The following is a 22,297-nucleotide window of genomic DNA, read 5'->3' on the forward strand; positions in this document are numbered from 1 at the left end:
ACAGTAGGTCAAAAAAAAAAAGATATCTGATATCCTTATATTTAATATATTTATATAAATATATAAGTATATACAGCAAAGGCAACGATGAGCTTGAAATGTGACTAAGAAATTCATCATAATTTGAATTTTTTTATGCTAAAGCAACAACCAGAGATAAATTAAGATTTTAGTGGTTGGAGTCACACATAAATCAATCTTTTTTAATCATTATTCAATGCATTTGCATTGGCTTTCAATCAGTGTGCGTCCGCCTCCGATTGACGTAGCTGCCCTTGTCTTGGCAGCTGCTTGGCGCACAGATTCTTGAATCTGCTTCCTACTTCTGGGACTGAGGTTCGAGAGCTGGTCAACCGGTCATCAAGTCGACAAACGTACATGTGTCAGATGCCAGGCATCCAGTTAACTGGAATTTTATGTTAGTAGCCAGACACGTTTTTCTTTTTTTTTTTGAGTTTGCGTTAAAGTGCCAATTTGAATGTTTTGCATATATACAAAATAATTCGTCAAATAAAAAATTGATCACACAAATCGGAAATTAGAGGTGACAATTTGTATATTGACAGGTGATGCAGAAAGTTCAACGATTGCATAACAATGAGCGGGAGCACTTTGCAGATCAAAGCAGCTGCAGCTAATGGTTAGCGAATGGAAATTGAAAAATCAACATTTAAATACAGCTCGCCTCTGAAAACATATTAAAGCATTGACAACAGAAAGCGACCGTGGATCGCCCATAGGGCCTTCGCTGCTCTCCACCATTGCCATAAATTAAACCAAGTCTCTGACTTTGGGGAGAGCAGCAGTGTGAAAGGGAGACCAACTTATGCAACTCGTGCATGTGTGTGTGTGCCTGTATCAGTCTGTTTTTATGGTTATGCATTTCTTTTAGAGTTCACAGTTTACAGTTTTCAGTTTACAGCTCACAGCTTACTGTTTTCTGTTTACTGTTTACTGTTTACTGTTTACAGGCTCATCTTCATCTGGTCGAACATTTCCTTCATTAACGATTCCGTTTTTGTACAGTTTTCTTGTTTTCTTGAATTTCTCTTTTGCTCATTTTCTCCCGATCAGCTTGATAATCTTACGTCTGGTAATCACTGAACTTTCGACGCGATTTGCTTGTAATATGCACTCTTTGATTAATTTCACAATATTTTGCATTCAGTTCAGTTAGGTAAAAATACAACATTGTAATCAAAATGATCTGCGATTTTTGCTAATTTTTTAATTAACAAATCGATTTTGATATAAAACTTGCTGCTAAATTACAAACATATTCAAAAATCGAGGGCAATCTCGACTATACAGTAATAATTATGTAAATCCGTAAAAAAAAAGGTTTTCACTCGTCGAAAAAAAATTAATTTCAATGCCGAACGAACGCTGGAGGTGCCATCATCAACATTTTCACTCTAATTGAAAAACCAGTTTAACAGTTGATTAAAAAAGAGTAATAACAATAATCAGCGTGCTCGAATATGCGGGCGATTATATCACCAAAGTTTAAAAACCGTTGCCAGCTAAAATTGATTGTAACTATCAAAAGGCGAAAATAAAAGAAGCAGAAAAAATAAAATAAAAGAAAAAACTGCAATCAACATTTGCCAAAGAAGGCAAACAAGTTTTTTTTTCGTGGCATCTTTTACTCATACAAATATGTTTATATGTAGTATAAAATATATATACATATGTATATATGTATATACATATATATAGATTGAATCACGGCTTTCGCACCCTTCACTGATGTCCAGCGCAAATCGAACGCTAATTGACAACGGCAATTAAAATACAATTGAAATGTATTGCAATTTTAAGAATCATACATGCAGCCACAAATCACGCATACGCCATGCGGACCGGCTTATATTTGTTTTAAAAGTTTCTACCATGTTCTAGTACAAGACAAACTTGTTTTGAAGTTCAGGAAATAGCTATGCAGCAAGCTACATATATATATATATGTATACATACACATACATATATATATATGTATTTATACAAAAAGCCATTCTTTTCTAGATCAAGCCTGAGGCAACTACATTTACAGCTTGTTCTAGAACAGAAAGCTGTTCAGGAAAAAATTACTCACTCAGCAAAAAATAATAACATAAATTATAAAATAATGTATATATTTAGTTTCTTCTATCAGGAATTATAATTCAATTTAGTCAATTTGAAAAATATGTTGTCAATCGATCAAAGTGCTTTCCGTCAGTATTTAATTTGTTCCTTTTCGACATCAGATTTGCAAGTCAAATTCACAAAATCAAATATTTGCTGAATGCCAAGCGAGCAGAATCCAGTATGCAGATATATTATTTGGCTTACCTTACTTAAGAAATGCGTAAACAAAAGAAATCAATATTTGCTACAAATATGTGGTTTTGACAGAGAACTCTTGTGTTTACTAATTGCTTTGACAAAAGACAAAAAAAAAAAAAAAAAAAAGAAAGTTAAATAAAAAGCTTTATTTATGCACGTTTAAGCAATGCAAATATGAGATCATACAAATTAAATGGTCAAAAATTCTTCTCTTTTCTTCATATTAACTCAATAAATATGAATGAAATAATATATATAATTAAACAATAAATTTGAGTAAGTATTAAAAAAAATATTTTAAAATAAAGTCAAGTTACAGCTATACTGACAAAAAAAAATTTAAATAAGAGAAACAATAAAAAATTTAATTTTTTTTCTAATAAAAAATTGAAAATAATAAATAATTCTAATTTAAAAAATTATGCCAGCTCAATTATAAAAGCTCTTAAATTATAAATAAAAAAAATATGTATTTAAAATTCCAAAAAAATAAAAATGAAATTATTTTCATTATTTTTTTCATTTTCATTAAATCAAGCTAGTATTTTAAATAAAAGTATAGTATTTATGTAAAAACTTTCAATAAAAATAAAACAATATCAATATATTAAAATTAATTTCAATAAAAGTTAATTCTAATTTTATTAAAATTATCATTAAATTACATAATATATATACTCTATATTCATGGCATTCAAATTGATCGCAATCTTTCTTCTCGACTGCGACAATTTCACATCCGTAAACATGCTCCGTTTAGTTTATTTATTTTTATAATTTTTTTTTTTTTTGCACATGAACAAGTAGACGGCAATGTATGATCGCCATTTCGTGCGAGCTCTTAACTTATTGAATAACAGGCTGGTTCCAGCCAGCGCACTTGGCCCTTTGCATGTCCATCTGTCCATTTATCCGCCTGCATATCTTTACATAACCAGAGGGGACTGCAAAAACCGGGACTGTACAAGCGCATAATCAATTTGCCATTAATTAAAAATTTCGTGATCTCCAGAGAAGGGAAAAATAAAAAGTAAATAAATAAATGAAAACAAACAAGAAAGAAGAAAAAATAAAACTATTTAAAGGTAAGTCAAAGGCGGGTGAGTCAGCGCCAGTTAAAGTGTCTCCACTTAGTGCTCGAAGTTACTGGACGGACGGAGGAGTCAACAGGCGGTTTATTAACCTTTTTTCTTTTTGTCATGTTGTTGTTGTCTTCGGTGTTTTGTTCGCCTGCTGTCTTAGCCACGTTAACAAGAATTTAATGTGCTGTTTGTGCGCCGAATGCGCAATTCATGGGCGAAGCGACTCAAGCCCGCCGTTAAAATGCAGATGGTGTGACAATGTCTAACCACTTGCCATGCCACACGAGTGTGGGTGAAAATAAAAAGTAACTCAACCAGCGGCATCAACCAAACGCACGTTCAATGAGAGGCCATTAAGAACACAGCTGTCTCTACTCCCAGTTGCTCTGTTCCTAGATAAAGTCCAGATCAAGATTGTTCCGTTGACATTTAATAGGAATACAAGAAAAAAAATTCTATAAAATTTATGAAGTTTCAGTTGGTTTTGAAAAATCGATTATCTGATTTTCTAATTTACATTCGTGGCTCGCATGCCAATATACCCTATTCATTTGCGCTTACAGTGTATGCAAAACAGTTACGAAATCGAGATTGAGAGCTGAGCACGACGCTTTTCAGAATCATAAGATGACAGCGCAGCTAAAGACACAGTTTTCAGGGTCAGTCTATGATGGATGTGATTGTTGTGATTGATTTGATTTATGCAGCTGAGTTGGCAGCCCAACACGCAGCTCTGGCAAAGGTGTAAACTCAATCAAAGGTGCAGCAACAGCAGACACTGGCACCCACATATCCCATACCAAAAGCTGCTCACACCTGCGCCCAAGCTAATTAACCTTTCTTCAAAAACAAGCACACACACACACACACACACAGAGACCGAGCGACAGCGGCTGCGCTTAAGCTGCCTTGGCATTTTCGAAATGGATTCCACAAACTGTGTGGTTTTTTTTACCCCTTCGAAAGCTTTGCATGTGGCTGCGCCGGCGCCGTTGTCGTCGTCGCCGTCGGCTCGAAACTCACCACACCGCCTAAAATGGCGACACACACCACAGCTTAATAAATAGAACTCGTTGCGCGTGGACAACACCTAGTGTAAGCGTGGCTGTGTATTGGAAGAGTGCACTCTGTTCACTCGACTTCCTCTGGCCAACTACAAATCGATATTTGCTGAGCTCTAAAAGTAATACCAAGTTTCCAATACAAAGACATCAGACCTCATCAAACCTCATCACAAACCTCACCCTACATAATTATTCAAGTGCCCATTCGAAGTGTGTTTTTTGCTAATTTATGGTTTTCTGTTCGATTTCTTCGATTTGCAGCCAGCGCTAGTCTTCGAACATGGCGCGTTGGTGGCCATTTGTGAGCCTTTTGCTCGTCTGTTATGCAGCTGGTAAGTAGAAAAAAACGATCTCTCTTTATTTATCATACATAAATACGTATACGCTTAAGTAAGAGCTGGCCACGTCGGCATGCTCGCCCACTTGACCTTTACCAGTTGAGTGAGTAGCAAAAAAAAAAGTCGTCTTTTTTTTTTTTTTTTTTTATTGAATTCGCAACTAAGACGACAAACAAAAGAAATATTCGCCAGCCTCGGTCGTTGGCCAAGGCAAATAAACTTGAAAAAATGAAAATAAAATAACAAAGTGTTAACCATTAGCCACATGCAATGGCCAGCCGCAGCAGAGGATTGTGGATCAGTCGTTATAGAGAGCTAATGTAATTTCCTGAGTGCAAGAGACGAAAACCAGAAATACAATATAAAAATGTTAACTGAAATGAAACTGTGGCAAGAGACCAAGAGCTGAAGCTGTGGCTAAAGCCGGAGCTGGCCATAAAAAAAATTAGCATAGGCAACTTTTGATACGATCGCGTTTGGTTTCGTTTCTGTTATTTTTGGAGGCGACAACTTCACAATGTTGTTTATGCAATACCTTTTTTTTAAGTTGAACTGCAAACGTGTTTTCGCCTGCTGCTACAACAGCAACAGCAGCAGCAGCGGCGGCAGCAAAAGCCATTAGCCAATACATAAACCAGTTTTACGACAGCCGCAGTAGCTACACCTTACGATGTAAACAACAGGCTCCATTAGTGGACGTCACTTACTTACACTCGCGGCTATCACCATTTCGCTTGCCCTTTCGTTTGCGCGCTGCGAGATAAATCTAAACAAGTAGCGGACCGAAACAAAAACGAGAGTTGTTTGACTTTTAGAAGGCGTTGAGACTAAACCGGTTCGCAGTCGTTTTTGCTGCTAGCCGGAGACTCGCAACAAGTGCGAACGGGCCATAAATGCTAAGAGCTGTCGATTAGCTGTAATTATGCGCATAATTAGAGAATAACAAGATAACAGCTGCCAAATAAATAAAACAAAAGCTACAAAAAATACATAAATTTACCAAGAAAGCTTTAAGCACAGTTTAACGCAAAATTAACATAATTGAATCAATTAAACTAGAAATTTAGAGAATTTATATCAATTTATTTTACCTGCAAGTAAACCTTATTATATATTTTTTTTATTTAAAAAATACTTTAAATAAAATTAAAAAAAAGTTGAGTAATCAATTATTTAATGATTTAAATAAAATTATAAAAAAAGTTATAGTAAAAACTATTTGGTAAAATTTAAAAATAATTTAAATAAAAACAGCAATTAAAGTCCATATATTGAAAAAAAAAAAATAAAATAAAAAAAAAAAAAAAAAACAAAAATAAATAAAAATAAAAATTCATAAAACATATTAGAAATTAAAAAAAAATGTGTTAATTATTAATTATTATACATTATTGTAATACTAAAATATACTTTAATAATTATAATAATAATAATAATTATAATATAATAATAATTATAAAATAATATTTAAAAAAAAAAAAAAAAAAAAAAATTTTTTTACATCCAATTAAATATTTTACTTATATATTTTTTTATGAATCCACTTTCAGCACAAGACGATAATATAGATGTTGAAAGGGAATGTACCGATCGTCCCGCTGATGAGTACTTCCGTCTGTCCACGGATGGCGATTGCCGTGAAGTGTACAGGTAAGCACTTTAGCCAGGTTTCCCAGAACGAAACATGTTGTTAAACAGTAATTCACATTGAATGATAGTACTTTGTTTGGGCATATTGTTTTGTTTTAAAATCAACATCGATTTTTTTTTATGAATATATATAAATATATATAATAAATATATATACGTAAAACTAAATAAAGGTGCGATAATGGCCGCGAAGATGGCAGCAAACGATTGGCACCGATCCGCTGTGCCTCCAGCTTGTCGTTCGATGTGGAGCGTCAACTCTGCGATTGGAGGTCGAATGTTAAGAATTGCGATGTCAAAGAAAGTAAGTGGGGTGTGTCCGCGCCAGCCGTTGAGCCCAGTGCCCAAAAGTATACTTCAAAGAGCTCGCCTCTGTGCCACCCAAAAAACTCTCTCCTACACACTCTCTAACACTCTGTTCTGTCTCTATGTACCTCTGTCTCTCTATCTATCTATGTGTGTTGCGCAGCTCATTTTGTGTGTGTCTCTGTAACTAAATGAACGCCAAAGCCCAAACAATCGTTGTCATTGCATGAGCTCAAGCCCCAATCCAAGCCCCACTCAAAAATAAATTAAAAAAAAAAAAAAAAAAAGAAACATTGCCAAAGTTCTGTTAGCCAGCTTTATGCAAATCAGTCAAGAAACGCGTGCATCGCGAATCTAGAAAAGAGCCATGTCAAAACCAAAACCCAACTTTATTTTTTAGATGTACTAAGTCGGGCCTAAAAGAAATTCAGTGCCCCTCCGGCTTGGCCTTTGATTTGTATAAGCAGACCTGCGACTGGAAGGCCAAGGTGACTAACTGCGATGAGAAAGAGAGTAAGTCTACTGACACACAGCCAAACAACACAATTGGACAGCAACATACTTATAATAAGTATATATACATATGTATGTATGTACAATGTTGTATGTACATATATGTGTATGTATATATATGTAGATATAGTGAACTTTGGAACAACAATAATAACCACACACCTAACCTCCCTAACACAGTCACGTACATACTTCTCACTTCAAAATTTAGACAATTGTTGTCACTAACACACACACACACACACACCCTCAATAGATATTGATGCCATATGCCTTATGCACTATTTTTAATACTTCTACTTAACCGATTCGTTTAGAGCCCCGCAAGGCGAAGCCTATTCTGAAGACAGATGAGCCCATCTGTCCCGATGGCAAGCTGTCATGCGGCGATGGCGAGTGCCTCGACAAGGAGCTCTTCTGCAACGGCAAGCCCGACTGCAAGGACGAGTCCGATGAGAATGCATGCTGTAAGTGCCCAAGAGTCCATGCTCATGCATTGTTAATTCATAACCTTCTCTTCTCACAGCTGTCGATGAGGATCCCAATCGTGCGCCCGAGTGCGATCCCACACAGTGCGCTCTGCCCGATTGCTTCTGCTCGGCTGATGGCACACGTATTCCCGGCGGCATTGAGCCCCAGCAGGTGCCACAGATGATCACAATTACGTTCAACGGCGCCGTCAATGTGGACAACATTGACCTGTACGAGGACATATTCAATGGCCAGCGCCAGAATCCCAACGGCTGCTCCATCAAGGGCACCTTCTTCATCTCGCACAAGTACACCAACTACTCGGCAGTCCAGGACTTGCATCGTCGCGGTCACGAGATCTCAGTCTTCTCGCTAACGCACAAGGATGACCCCAACTACTGGTCAAGCGGCACCTACGACGACTGGCTGGCCGAGATGGCGGGCGCTCGTTTGATTGTGGAACGCTTTGCCAACATTACCGATGGCTCCATCATTGGCATGCGTGCTCCCTACCTGCGTGTGGGCGGCAACAAGCAGTTCGAGATGATGGCCGATCAGTTCTTTGTGTACGATGCCTCGATTACCGCCTCGCTGGGCCGTGTGCCCATCTGGCCATATACCCTGTATTTCCGCATGCCACACAAGTGCAACGGCAACGCCCACAACTGCCCATCGCGTAGCCATCCCGTGTGGGAGATGGTCATGAATGAGCTGGATCGTCGCGATGATCCCACATTCGACGAATCGCTGCCCGGTTGCCACATGGTTGACTCCTGCTCAAACATCGCCTCGGGCGAACAATTTGCGCGTCTGCTGCGCCACAATTTCAATCGCCACTACAACAGCAACCGTGCCCCACTCGGCCTGCACTTCCACGCCTCGTGGCTGAAGTCCAAGAAGGAGTATCGCGATGAGCTGATCAAGTTCATCGAGGAGATGTTGGGACGCAACGATGTGTTCTTTGTGACCAATCTGCAGGTGATCCAATGGATGCAGAATCCCACAGAGCTCAACTCGCTGCGCGACTTCCAGGAATGGAAGGAGAAATGCGATGTCAAGGGCCAGCCCTACTGCTCCCTGCCCAACGCCTGCCCGCTGACCACCCGCGAGCTGCCCGGCGAGACTCTGCGCCTCTTCACGTGCATGGAGTGCCCCAACAACTATCCCTGGATCCTCGATCCCACTGGCGATGGCTTCTCTGTTTAATTTCAAGCCAAAGCTTCTCTCCACTTTCTAATTTCCTTTCAAAAAAAAAAAAAAACAAACAAAAAACCAACAAGTGAACAACGCATTAGTAGTTCAACCGAGAGTCTGATAAACTAAACACAAAAACCTACAACACAAGCAATAAATTTATCTATCTATCTTCTGTCTCCCTCTGGCCACCATTTTGGCCAGAATCTCCACTCTCTATCTGCCTTTATCTAACTGAATCTGAATCTGTTATTTATGCAAATCATCTTTCACTTTATTGCTTCTATATTCTTGTGTATTTCTTTTTGACTTTCCGACTTTTCGACTTTTCCCCCAACTTTCTACTTTCATTGCTCAACTTTTTGTTTCATTTCTCTATTAATTATGTTGAATGATAAAGTGAAATGTTTTTTAATCAACTACAAAACCTAAAACGTGAACAACATCAGCAAACGCTGCTACTTTGTTAAATTAAAATGAAAAACAAAAACCATTTTCACAAAAAACCGCGCCAAAAACTCGCAGCAGCTAAATTCTTTGTAATTATATAAGTATTTTTTATAAGAAAAATATAAAAAATATTAAAAAAAAAAAAAAAAAACCAAACAAAACAAAAAATAAATATTGATTGTAGTTTTCATTTAATTTTAGAAATAAGTTTAAAAAAGAAAAAGTGAATTGAAATTGTTTGAAAGCAAAGAACCTTTTACTGGATTCAGTTGAGTTTTCTCTCTCTCTCTCTTTCTTTTTATAGTTGTTCCTTTATTCTATATTCTATTCATATCAATTTCATATTCTTTGCTTGTCCTGATACTATTGAAAATTGAACTAAAGAACTTATATGCCTTTGTTAAAATGCATTTAACAGGCAGAAGTATGCCTCATAAGGATTAAAATTCTTGATCTTAATCTTAGATTTTTTTGAGAGTTAGAGTGGTAAAAATTCGTTTAGTTTTATTTATTATTGATGTCATTTTAATTTTTTTATACCAAAGAAAACGTAAATCGCATTGGCTTCAAAGAACCTTCTAGTCGGACACTCCCCACTAGTCTTCTCTCATTTATATATAGATAATACTGCATTATATATATTGATTAATCAACATAGCTTTGCCATTTTTATTTCAAATAAAATTCACATGGCTTAAATATACAGAAGCATGTTTTTCAAACACACGTGTCAGAAATAGAAGTCTTTTACATTTAGGAAATTCCCATTTATACACTGAACATAAAATATATATAGGAACACGTTTTACATTCATTTAGGCTTAATTAGCACAGAACACAGCTCCAAAGATGAACAGGCGAAATTTATATGGTTACTTATTGATAAGCTTATTGGTAAGTCTGGTAGTGTTTATAGATTTCTATTATATATATGTATGCTTGCTTATGTGTTGTCAAGATATTCAATATACCTGAACTGGTTTCTCAACTGATGTCAGCTGCCACAAATGGCTCTACGATAAATATGGGCGTCCATCACCTCTTTGAAAATAAAGCACATTTCTTCTTTACGAGTCCCCAATCAAATGGCACTATAGCAAAAGCAAAGGTTACCCAACCAGCCTCTACGACAGGGCAAACCGAGGACTCCATTCAAATGTCAAAGCTAACCAAGGATAATCGTGGCCATTGGGTATATAATCCCTGGCCCGTTACATTCGGTAATCGAATTCTGGACACCAGATTCACCAAGAGTCTGCCCTATGTCCACATCAATGTCGCCTCAAATCCCAAACGCTTGTATGATCCCAGAGGCAAACTAAGCACCGTTTGCATGGGCTCCACCATTCCGCATGGAAATTTCAAGGTGGTGCGATGGGGAGATCGACACATCTACAAGCACAAGCAGACGAGTCAAGCTTTCTACTTGAAACTGCGGCGAGACATTTACATCAAGGGCAAGTCAGAGATGTGCCACAACAAGAAGTATAACAAGTGGATGGATTATCAGGAATGCGCACTGAAGCGCAATCAGCGCCTAGAATCGTTTATACCGAAATATCCCTACCATCAAATGATCAAGGAAAAGAGTTAAGAGAGGGAATAGAGAATAGATGGAAAATCGTATTTATTAGAATGTTACGTGTTTTTTTTAAACTATATTAAAATGCTTACTTCAAAGTCAAGTTCAACTATTATTTAACCAAATAATTAGCTTATTTAGGAACTGACTGATAGGCCTTTTTGACCTTTTTATGCATCAATCACTAACATATTTCTTTCATATATTTTCCTACCGAGTCGATTAAATTAAAAAGACGATAGCTTTGGTAATTATTTTTTCATGCACTTTATTCTTGATATCATGTGGGTATTAAGCCGTGTAAGAGCCTACAAAGCTAGTTGTTGTTTTGGTCTTTGATAATAATAATGCTAATAAACTATGCATATTGAACCAAGTGTGGAGCAAAACGAATCGTTCTGCAATTAGAGCCACAGACGCACTTGTTGATCCCAGCTGGTCGAGGCTAGGCACATGCCATTGGGGCACAGGCTGATGCAAGTTATTCGATTCTCATGCCCAGACAGTGTACCTGAAGATAGAGGGAGAGTGCGAGAGAGTGAGAGAGGTGAAAATGAACAAAAATCAATACAAGTCGTAGGCGAATTGAAGCCATCGACGTTCTGCCACCTACCCGTGTGCCGTTGCTTCATGGCATCCCACGAGTGAACGTTGCCCTCAATGCCGGCGCACAATATGTAGCGACCGCTGGTCGATAAAGCTAATGGGCACAAAATCAGATTAAAAATTTTCTAAAGTCAAGGCGAAACCAGAGAAGAGTGAGCAAAGCAGAATGCAAATACGCACCGCACGACGTGAAGCCCGTGTTCTTCTGGGGCGGCTCATAGAGTCCGATTTGTTGGTCGGCACGCAAATCGTACATGCGCGCTGTCTGATCCTCCGAGCAGGAGGCGAAGCCAAAGCCACTTGGATGGTACTAAAATTGATGACCAGGTATCGAGCAGAAATACAAAATAAGAGCCAACTGATTCAAACTTACGCAAACGGACGACACATCCATCTCGTGTCCAAAGAACATTTGCTTGTGTCCCTGTTCGCGTACATCCCACAGCTTGGCAGTTTTGTCCACTGAGCCGGTTATGTACGTATTCATATCGGGCGACAATGAGAGGCCAGCAATGTCGCCAGCATGGCCATTAAAGTCCATTGTCTTGACACCCTTCTCCAAGTCCCAGTGACAGCTGTTATCATATATATAATTACGTTCATTATAAATTATATAATTTATATCAACTCAACTTACATTTTCATATCACCCGATCCCGTGATCAAGTGTCCATCATCCAGAAAACGACATGAGCTCAGGAAGCCCTCGTAGCCAATTAGCTCTCTAACCATCTTGGCCACTCCGGATGCATCTCGATTGTTTACATCGTAGACGGTGCATTGATTGTCCATGCCACCGCAGGCCACAAAGTTGCCCGATGGCGAAAATGCCACAGTCATCACCCAGGCGGAGCGCAAAGGTATAATCTGTACCTTGTTGGCTGTCCAAGTGTCCCAAATGATCAACTTGCCATCCAAGGAGCCAGTGACGCAATGACGAGAATCGCCCGCAAAATGCACCGAGTTGACCTTGTTGATGTGACCTTTTAAAATCTTTTTCGACGAAAAACGTATTTTGGGCACATCGCTCATATCACCGCATTTGTCAGCCAATGTGCAATCCGCCTTCGACTTTTGGTCATCCTGTCGACATTCAAAATATCAATTAATTAATTTACATACTTTTATTCATTTTAGAAAGATTCACCTTAAACTTTTGTATCATGCCATTGATCTCGTCGTAAAGTTTTTGGGTTTCTGGATCAATTTTCGGCATGATTGCGCATTAAATAACTGCGACAGAAAAAATATTTCAAATATCCGTTACAACACAGTCGACCAACCAAGCACGCGCCACGATGTAAACTAAAATCGAAATAAATATTTAACTTACACTGTTATGATGATTTCATAGCATTGCTTGAGACGGTAATGCAATTAACTAATTGGATTAGTTCGTTAGGCGAAAACAAATACAAATTTTGAGGAAATATCCAAAAGTTGCGCGCGTATTGCAAGCACACACTCGCGCATGCCCATTGAGCAGTGCTGCCAATTGCTAAGAACTTTGCATCGTGCAGCGCTGTAACAAAATTGTTAACAGCAGTGCTCCTCACTCCTCAGTCCTAATGTTAGTCTGCAGTCGAAATCAGTTTAAGTTGATTTTAAAATATAATATTGCTTGTTTTCAATCAAATAATTAAAAAAAATAAAATAATTAACAGTTGCATAGCATCATTGTGCTTAACATTTTTCGAATTTCGTTATTAATATTTTTCGCATTCGATTAATATCGATAGAAAATCGACATCAACACACAGATGTTAAGCGTGCCATTTAACAGCTGTTTAGTCACAAAAAGATCTTGGGACCACAAGAAATTGCTTATATTTTTAATAGCTAACGCAACACCCGTCAACCGCCAAAAATGGAGCAGAGGCATAGGTACTAAGATTTACGCGCATTATGGAAACACTGCAATGTGCCAGTGAAGTGGCGCATATGGCGGAACAGCAACAAACTGAGTCGCTGGTAAACGTAAAACGCATTTCGGTGCCCTTTGGAAGTCAAAGTTTGATGGGCACGGACATGGCCAAAGCCGAGGATGTGAGCCAATTGCTAAAACAGAAACCACAGCACACGGAAACGCTTGGTAGTGTCTCCACCCAGGCACAGCTTGCAAGTCTCAGCAGCATCGACAGTCTCTGCGAGAGTGTGGTTGATATACCCAAGGAACTGATTCTCATCTCTATGGTATCCCAAGAGCAGGCGCTGTACAATCCCAAAAATCCGCTCTACCGCAGCACAAAAAGCAAGGATGAGAAATGGAGTGAAATTGCGAATCACGTGGGCTGGACAGGTAAAGTGTCAATTCAATTTTAACCAAATAGAATTCAAGCTAAATGAATCCATGAATAGATGCACAATGCAAAGCCAAATGGAAGGCAATGAGAGATCAATATTGCCGTGAGCTAAAACGCGCCAAAGCTAATACCAAAGGCACCGTCAAGTGGAAATACTTTAAGGAACTCGACTTTCTGCGTCCCTATGCGCTGGCACGCAAGTAAAATGAGTGAATTTCTGTTTTATTTATACATGTTATCTATAGCTATCTATATATACATTCTAGCTATCGCTCTCGTGGCTCCCAGAATGCCAATGGCATTTTGACGGCTATGACGCTGCCGAATATTGCCACAACAACAACAATCACGAGCAGCAACAGCAACAACAATAATGCCAACAACAATTCGTTTAGCAATAGCAGCAGCAGCAGTCAAAATCTGACTATGTCTGCTGAGCCGACCAAATTTGCCAACATCAAAATCGAGGATAGAAGTGGCTCGCTCTTGGAGACTTGTAGTTTTGTGCCAGCAACAACAACAACGGCAACAACAGGAGCTTCGAACTCAGTAACGCTTGAGAAGAAAACGGATACAACGCGTGGTCTAAGCGCATTTATAGCCAGCCATATTATACAGCACCAACAGCAGCAGCAACAGCAGCCGCAGTCACAGCAGCAGGATACCAATTGGAACTATTTGACCGATGCAAGTGGCAACGACGTTGGCTCAGCCACATCTATTACGGTTACCTGCGAGACACCGAATCAGTCGGCTAGCGATACGCTGTACAATGATTTTGTGGACTGTGTGAATGTTGGCAGCGTTGTGAATCAATCCTCCACGCACAATGCCGACGAGGAAGACGATGATCCCATACACACATTTCTTAATATCGAGAGCTACTTTGAGAAGGAGCTAATCATGCTTATACAGCAGGAGGATATGATTTACAACTATAGCAATCAAAACTATCGCAATGTCAAGCTGAAGTTGGAAGTCTGGGATGAGATAGCACGCAAGCTTAAAAAGCCAGGTTAGGCAAAACAACTTTGTATAATTTGTATTATATAATAGTTCATATCTAATTTTAGTCAAGCAGTGTAGGGGAAAATGGAAGGCTTTGCGGGACCAATATGCGCGGGAGTACAAGCGTCTGAAAACACAGCTGAATGGTTACGTGACATCTCGATGGAAGCACTATGATTCTCTAAGTTTTCTGCAGAAATATATACAGCAAAAGTCGCTGTAAGTAGTTCGATATATTCAGAGACAGTAGCCTCTATGGATAATGTTTTGTTGATTTATTTTTTCAGCGACGGAGACACATTGAATATGCTGATGCCCAAACATGATTCTGTTGGTGAACTTGAGGAGCATATGGACGAATCGTCATTGCGGAATTCCGAGCCACAGACGAATAACTTGGACACATCGCCCGGCAGTTCATCTCAATTAAATATATCTACACTGCCAACGCTAACGGGTCCACACAAAGCCGAGCTGGCCGTCACAATGGAGCAGCAGCAGCAGCAACAACAGGAAGTGCAGCAGCCCAGTGAGCTGTGCGTGGCCAGCTATGATGAAATGGATATAGAAAACTATATAAATGGCGATGTGGTGCATGATGAGGACGATGAAAACGACAACGATGACATGGACACGACGCCAACATCAGAACAGCAATCACAGCAACAGCATCAGCAGCAACAACAACAACAACAACAACAACAACAGCAGCAGCAGCAGCATCATGTAGTTAACTATGAAAATGATGAGGATTCGGTTTATATGACCGTAGAAAGCGTTACGAACGCGCTCACCAAATCGGAGCAACTTAATGAAACGGGAAGCAGCTTGGAACCGCAGCAGCTGCAACAACAATTACAAACGGCTAGCGACTATACGCAAAAGCTGGAGGTGACTACGCCCACGTCGACCAGCACACGATATCAGAACACAGCCAATACACCATCAACATCTAGTCAGGCTGTCTTTCCGCTCGGCGGCTGTTCTATGGCTGCGGAGGAGGATGAAATTGGGGCCTTCTTCAAGGCCGTTGCCATGAAAATACGCAATGCACAACTGGAGCCGGTGGCATTCACGGATCTGCAAATCGATATACTGCGGGTCATCAATGAAGCGCTGCGAAATCACTAGGACATCATACCTAGTGAAGGATGCGAAGAGAGAAAGATCTCGTTCTCGATGGACCTCCCGAAATGGTTTCAATACGTTGCGCGTTATTAGTTTTTAAGTGTTATTTGAAGAACGTTTTTTCTGAATTATTAACTTGATTTGATTTATCCTAATCATTTTTATAATTGTCACATACTTATACACACCCACACAAACTTATACCAAGAACGAAAAGGTTTTTTTGTACATAGAAAACTGTAATGTTGTTAGTGTGCTTCCAGTAAAAAGAACTGGAACTAAAATACAAAATTGTTAAAGTCCCGAAATATCGAAAAAAAAAAAAAAATACATAATATATAATGTGTACAATTACGAAATGGAACAACAATATAGTGAATGAAGAATATATGTATATATTTTTCAAAAAAAAAAAAAAAAAAAGTTTATATAATTTATAGTTTGCAATCTTTAAATGGAAATCTACTTGTGGAGCAGTTGAATTTTTTATTTTATGTGGAATCTATAAGAGATTATATCCATATATAATTATGTATATATTTTATTCTAGATATCCATACTCGCCTATAGAGAAATACTCTCTCAACAGCTAGAACAGTAGTGAATGCCTAACTACCTCTCTGGGGCTCCATTTGCCAGGGTATACAAAATCAATGCAGCTGACACTCAGCAGTTGATGTAGCCTCTTTGAGCATGCTTTGAACGTGGGCGCTGCCTCGCTTTGGTCGCTGTTTGCAGCATCTGTGCACAAACATTTGGACAACTGCTGAGCAACGCAGCGAACTGGAGTTGCCGCCCAAGTGGAGCACTTGCGCAGACCACCCAGAACCCCCCGACAGTTGGCTGTGTCTATGTGGTATATAAGAGACAACAGTTGCTGCTCTTATTTGGCCAGCCGCACAGCTGGCACTGAAACATGGCTGCTCCTTGGCATTGGCCAGCGGCTTGCGAAACGGGCACAAACCGGTTTAGCTGCTGCGCCCAATCAGCTGGCAGTGCGAGCGAGACGACTCTACACTACTCACGCAGTACATAGAGCGTACTGGAGGCGGGGCTAGCGCCATATGGCGGCGCATTGGGTGTGGTTACTCAGCCAGCAGGAGGCGCAGCTGCTGCTGCTGTTGCTGTTGCTGCTGCTGAAATGCCAAAATGTATGTAAAAGTGAAAATTTTTAATAAACATTTTCATTTTCAGGCGGAAGTTCGAAGCCATTGAAAGCTAATCAAACGGAGAGAAACGGAGCTCGATAAACGGAACTCTCCCGCATTGGGGGGCGGCGGCAAATGTTCGCCAATTGGGGGCCACGCTTGATTGATTCGCTTTAGTTATTTGTTTTTGCAATTCATTTGCATTTCAGTTCTCAACGGTTGAGTGCGCGAGTTTTAATTAAATCAAATATGGGCGTGGGCAGGCCTACAGGTAACTCAAAATTATGGGCTAATCAGAAAGGGGGGAGAAATTGGGATTTTGAATTGCAAATGACATTCATATGTTCGGCAACAATGTTATCAACTTCAATTATATTGAAGATGAAGAGTTTTTATTGGAGTCCAGACTTTACTTATGACATATAAAGTTGTAGTGGGTATGGGAAAGTTTGATACGATAGAATTTTAATATTGTATATGTATTTAAGGTGCTTGAATGAAATGATGAAGGGCCAGCTGGGAGGCAAAGCTGATATATTTTGCCAGTAATTTATTCTATATGGTCTGCTGAATCTGAAATAAATCTAAATTATTGAACTTTTTTTTTTTAATTTATAATTTTACATTGCTAAGTAAATATTAAATATTATATTCTATTAACTATGTGCTTATATTTTTAATATTTTAAAAACAGGAATATTATTGTTTTGGGGATCCTTAGAATACATTAGCGATTCTCGTCTATTCGTTCGATTCAAATGATGAAAATTTATAATGTTAAAATAATAATAATAAATGTTAAAATGAGTAAGAAATAATAAAATGAATCAATTCAAATGTCTTTAGGCTGCTGGTATATGCATTTTGTTTAAAAGCAAGAAGGCGTGGTTCGATAGGCCTAACAATTTTTCTCAGACTTGCTTTGAACATAGAGTAGATCAAGTTTTCAGCCTGTATCGAAATTTTTCTCCTTTCTATCAAAATGTTGAGTATTTGGAGTACTGTGAAATTAATATATGTAACATATAAATTGCTCATTTAATACATATATTTTAATACTTTTAAAAATTTCATAAGCTTTGTTGTCAATTATTTATCTGGCACACATAACTTAAACTTAGCTGACCTCATATTCTTTTTAAACCTATTAACTTACATATTTCTTTATATAATCTAAATATAACGAAAATTGAATTTTTTGTAGATATCGTCTTATCCGTTCGTCTTCTACTTGCTGCCCTCTACTAAACGCCCTATGCAGCTCAATCAGTTGAACAGCTCAAATGAAAACTCACAATTTTCTGCTGCTCTGCCGTGTGGCAAGCAATTTCCAAGACGCAACGACGGAAACTATTTTCGCGGCTCATTTAACGGGCTTTGCCCGGCAGGCAAATAACTAAAAAAAAGAATCATAAAAAATATGAAATATATATAAATATTTTTCATTGCTTGCGGGCAAGTGTGTTACACGGTTAAACCAATTTACCAGCTAGCTACCCTAACCACCCGACACGGCATCTACGGCGATTGCGAGCATGCCTCACTGCATCCACGCCCACAAATCGTGTGCCATATATCCTGCAGGCAAGTTTGAAGAGATAGCAAAGATTGTTGGGACGTGAGACATTTGAGCAGCTGTTGCAGGGGCAATGGACACTTAATGGGCGAGCTCTACCTCTGCGGTGATTATAGAGTATATTTACATACACATTTATAGCTATACATATTTATATTTAAGACTCATTTCATGGCCTGTCTCGCACTTTTCACTCGCAAAAATTAAAAGCCTCCAGCTTTGGGTCGCGCACAAAAAGAAACGAGCAAAACTCACAACGAAAGTTGACGACAAAATGCTGACAAACTGCAACAGCGACGGCGACGGCGACGACGACTGCGACTGCGACAGTGACTGTGTGGAAACTGTTTGGCTGTTATCATAAATAAAGAGCGCCAAATGTCAAACGTTGTCCGGGTTATAATATCATAAACTAAATGCAAGTGGCGCAGAAATCAAACATGCAACATTTCGAGCATTCGAACAATTCACGATTTATTGGCCATGTTCATAATGTTGCGACTGGCAGTTGGAGCGGCTGGAGCGGGCCTGCACTTTTTAAACTGAATTGTTTCCGGGAACTGTTGCTCCAACACCAACAACAATGGCACACAACAGCAACAACAAAAACGAAGCGCTGAAAAGCTTGTAAAACATTTGTAGCAACTGCTGCTGCTGCTGTTGCTGTTGCTGTTGCTGTTGCTGCTGGCAGTTGCAGCCGCAGTTCGCAGTTCGATTCAATTGCGATGCCAAGGCGGCAGCTATTGCTACTGTGGACCACGTTCACCCAGCCAAAATGTTTTATTCATAAAGCAACAGCAACAGCCGCAGCAGCGACAAGATCATCGCCGTTTGTTGCTTTTGAGTGTCCGCTGGCTGCTCACTGCATCCAGTGGCAGCTCCTGTTCCTGTTGCTGCTGCTGCTGCTGTTGCAGACCCAGCCGTTGTCGGCCTATGCTAATTTTCAAGCAAACTTATCAGACGGCGCGCATCTTGCCCAGCCTTTTGGCTGTTTGTTAGATTGCCCCACATGACCAACTCACAAAGGGGTGCTAATCGCCAAATTTACAACTTGATGCTAACGCTCAAACAACATACAAACACATCTCATACTCATACACACATACCCACACACACACACAGAATACTTGAGCAAAACGCAAATGGTCCAGAAAACAAAACGACCGCAAAAAACTGTGGGCTTAGTATCTGCAACTGTTTTGCTAGACAAAACTATAAAAATCAACACAGCGCATAGAGCTACAATGATAGCTGCACACACACACACACACACATACACATACACTTCTATGTACATATATCTATGACAACACAACTCCCAAGCTGCCCTCGCTTCAAAGTTGCTGCCAACGACGACTTTCACTCGCCGCCCCGCTAAGCATGCTACGAAAAGCGTTACATTTGAAAAATGTACTTTTTTCACACTACCCCAACAGGCTCCCCCACCCCAGTCTACCACACTGCGGTGACAGTGACTGGCGCACAGTGGTGCAGAGTATGTGAAAAAACTTAACATATGATATAAATTATATAAATTGATGTCTAATGAAATATCTTGGAGTTTTCATTTGTCGTTCATATAAAGATGAACGAATCAACAAATAAAAATAATGTTAATAATAATAAAATTATAATAATAAAATTGATAATAATAATAATATAGCAATAATATAAAAATATTTTTTAAAATATTTGTATTATATAATTTAATATTTAGACAAAATTATAAATTATGCTAGTATAACGAAATATATATATGTATATGTATATAAATATATTTCATGGAGGTTCTTTGTGTTTTATTTTCTTTTATACAGGAACTTGGGTTTGAGCTATAAATATATATATTTATATTTCAGGCTATCATTCTTCAATAATGTATTAATTCATATTGTAAAAATGTATTTTGAATCAAATTGAAGTCATCATTTCATTAGATATACTTGCATAAATAGAAGTTGTTTTTTTTTATATTAAATGGGAAATGCAGCATAATAAAGTAAAAATAAAATAAAAAATTGTAATAAATACATATTACATATTACATTACATTACAATTACATATTTATTTATTTTTTTTTTATAAAACTTTTTTTTTTATATATGTACATATTTATTTATTTATTAATTCTTTAAATTTAATATATTTCATAATATATAAAACTTGTTTTCAAATCTAGCCATAATAATGTTTACCACTCTTGCACTACAGTGCCAGCTAGGTGTATGTGTGCATAGTATGGTGGTCTAGTGGTGTGCGTCAAAAGGGTATTTTTTACGGCCGCATTGTGTTAGTTAGAGAAGGCCCATAACACTTTGTTATGTGCGCTTGACAAAGTTGTGGCGGTCTAAAAGTGCTTAGTGCCTTAGTTTAAAGCGATTTTTACTCGGTTTTTCTATTCTTTTCTATGTACATTTATCTCCCTCTCTCGCTCTCGTTTGGGTGCATAAGAGATAAACGCACATAGCTGGCAATCGGAATTGGGTGCTAATATGGTCAAAGCGCTGCGCTCGACTGGCCGGGGCAGCTGGTGTGGGCTGAAGCGGAAGTGGCAGTCGCATTCTTTGGAGGTTTTTCTTTTTTCGTTCTTTTATTTTTAAAATTTAAAGATTTGCACATGCTGATAGGCACAATAAATAAATCTCGTATAAAGGAAACGGATAACGGATATTTGCGGAATTTAGAGACACGTGTGAGTGTGGGGGGGCGGGCGGATGAAACAAATGGCTTTAGCGGAAGGCATTTGGCGTACTCTGCATACATAGGGTGACTGCTGCGAGTCACATATGTTAGACGACCCCCAGCTACAAGCTGATAACTGGCCAAGAACTGAGCTGCTGGCTCAAAGAAAAGTGCCAAAATGCCAGGCGCGACAAGTTCAACACCTTTTGAGAAGGCGATGCGAGGCGAGGCGCGGCGAGGCGACACTATTGCGATCATGATCCACTCGGCCAGACGAGAAAAAAAAACAGCAATAAGAGGAGTATATATAGGCAGCAGCAGCAGTAATAGCAGCAGCAGGCCGTTTGGGCCTGGCTGAATGTCAACTTTATTAAAAGAAATTATAAATTGGTATGCCAGTCAGTTGGTCGGCACCGAGACGCGGCACCACTGGCAACCACTGGCAACCACTTCACAGGCACCGCGCGCAAAATTCCAGGCTCACACATCATTAAACGAGCAAGAAACTGAACAGAGAGGCAAACAGTCTGAAGTTTAAGTGGTTGGCCAGGCTTTCAGCCATTACAATTACTGACAAAAAGCATCAAGGTAATAATAAAAACAAAAGATATACCAGAGCGAGGGCAGCACCAACAGTTGCCAGCAATGCAAAAGAAGAACTAAGACAGGTAGCTGTAGCAATAAAAAATGAATAATTATAAAGGAAACTTAAACTAATATAAATAAAAATTGTTTTTAAAAAAAACTCACTAAAAGCATTTTTCTAATAGACCAAAGTCTCGATCCATTAGCCACAATGCGCCTTACCACCTTCGCTGCCAAAACTCTTTAGGAATTCTTCACTACAAAAACAAACAAAAAATCGCC

The 22,297-nt window shown here is 38.8% G+C and overlaps 4 protein-coding genes and 1 long non-coding RNA gene across 7 annotated transcripts; 4 read left to right on the forward strand and 1 right to left on the reverse strand.

Moving 5' to 3' along the window:
- Positions 1-4,485: 4,485 nt before the first annotated feature.
- Positions 4,486-9,528, forward strand: LOC6582763 (chitin deacetylase 1). Of its 2 annotated transcripts, none has more exons than XM_002008418.4 (6): positions 4,486-4,593; positions 4,736-4,806; positions 6,363-6,462; positions 6,636-6,766; positions 7,599-7,748; positions 7,808-9,528. In XM_002008418.4, the coding sequence occupies exons 2-6, from the start codon at positions 4,755-4,757 to the stop codon at positions 8,956-8,958; spliced, it is 1,584 nt and encodes a 527-aa protein (XP_002008454.2). In that variant the 5' UTR covers positions 4,486-4,593; positions 4,736-4,754; the 3' UTR covers positions 8,959-9,528. The 2 variants fall into 2 exon arrangements, with proteins under 2 accessions (XP_002008454.2, XP_015018068.1); XM_015162582.3 differs by lacking the exon at positions 6,636-6,766 and adding an exon at positions 7,169-7,281.
- A 545-nt stretch (positions 9,529-10,073) lies between these two features.
- On the forward strand, positions 10,074-11,081 carry LOC6582764. Of its 2 annotated transcripts, none has more exons than XM_002008419.4 (2): positions 10,074-10,290; positions 10,355-11,081. In XM_002008419.4, exons 1-2 carry the CDS (start codon positions 10,246-10,248, stop codon positions 10,988-10,990), a joined length of 681 nt encoding a protein of 226 aa, XP_002008455.2. In that variant the 5' UTR covers positions 10,074-10,245; the 3' UTR covers positions 10,991-11,081. The 2 variants fall into 2 exon arrangements, with proteins under 2 accessions (XP_002008455.2, XP_032587267.1); XM_032731376.2 differs by having other exon boundaries at positions 10,395-11,081.
- A 140-nt stretch (positions 11,082-11,221) lies between these two features.
- Positions 11,222-12,893, reverse strand: LOC6582765 (guanine nucleotide-binding protein subunit beta-2). The gene is made up of 6 exons (XM_002008420.3): positions 12,732-12,893; positions 12,222-12,667; positions 11,958-12,159; positions 11,765-11,894; positions 11,592-11,678; positions 11,222-11,489 (listed from the first exon to the last, which is right to left on the reverse strand). The coding sequence occupies exons 1-6, from the start codon at positions 12,798-12,800 to the stop codon at positions 11,383-11,385; spliced, it is 1,041 nt and encodes a 346-aa protein (XP_002008456.1). The 5' UTR covers positions 12,801-12,893; the 3' UTR covers positions 11,222-11,382.
- Positions 12,894-13,355: 462 nt separating this feature from the next.
- LOC6582766 (putative mediator of RNA polymerase II transcription subunit 26) lies at positions 13,356-16,404 on the forward strand. The gene is made up of 5 exons (XM_002008421.4): positions 13,356-13,883; positions 13,943-14,087; positions 14,154-14,902; positions 14,961-15,114; positions 15,183-16,404. Exons 1-5 carry the CDS (start codon positions 13,490-13,492, stop codon positions 16,024-16,026), a joined length of 2,286 nt encoding a protein of 761 aa, XP_002008457.2. The 5' UTR covers positions 13,356-13,489; the 3' UTR covers positions 16,027-16,404.
- Positions 16,405-17,219: 815 nt separating this feature from the next.
- Positions 17,220-19,357, forward strand: LOC122757513. Its single transcript, XR_006357573.1, has 2 exons — positions 17,220-17,442; positions 18,376-19,357. It is a non-coding gene; the product is annotated as an uncharacterized LOC122757513 (long non-coding RNA).
- Positions 19,358-22,297: the final 2,940 nt, after the last annotated feature.

The sequence above is a fragment of the Drosophila mojavensis genome, unplaced genomic scaffold (genome assembly GCF_018153725.1).
Source record: "Drosophila mojavensis isolate 15081-1352.22 unplaced genomic scaffold, ASM1815372v1 contig_74, whole genome shotgun sequence".
Lineage (NCBI taxonomy): Eukaryota > Metazoa > Arthropoda > Insecta > Diptera > Drosophilidae > Drosophila > Drosophila mojavensis.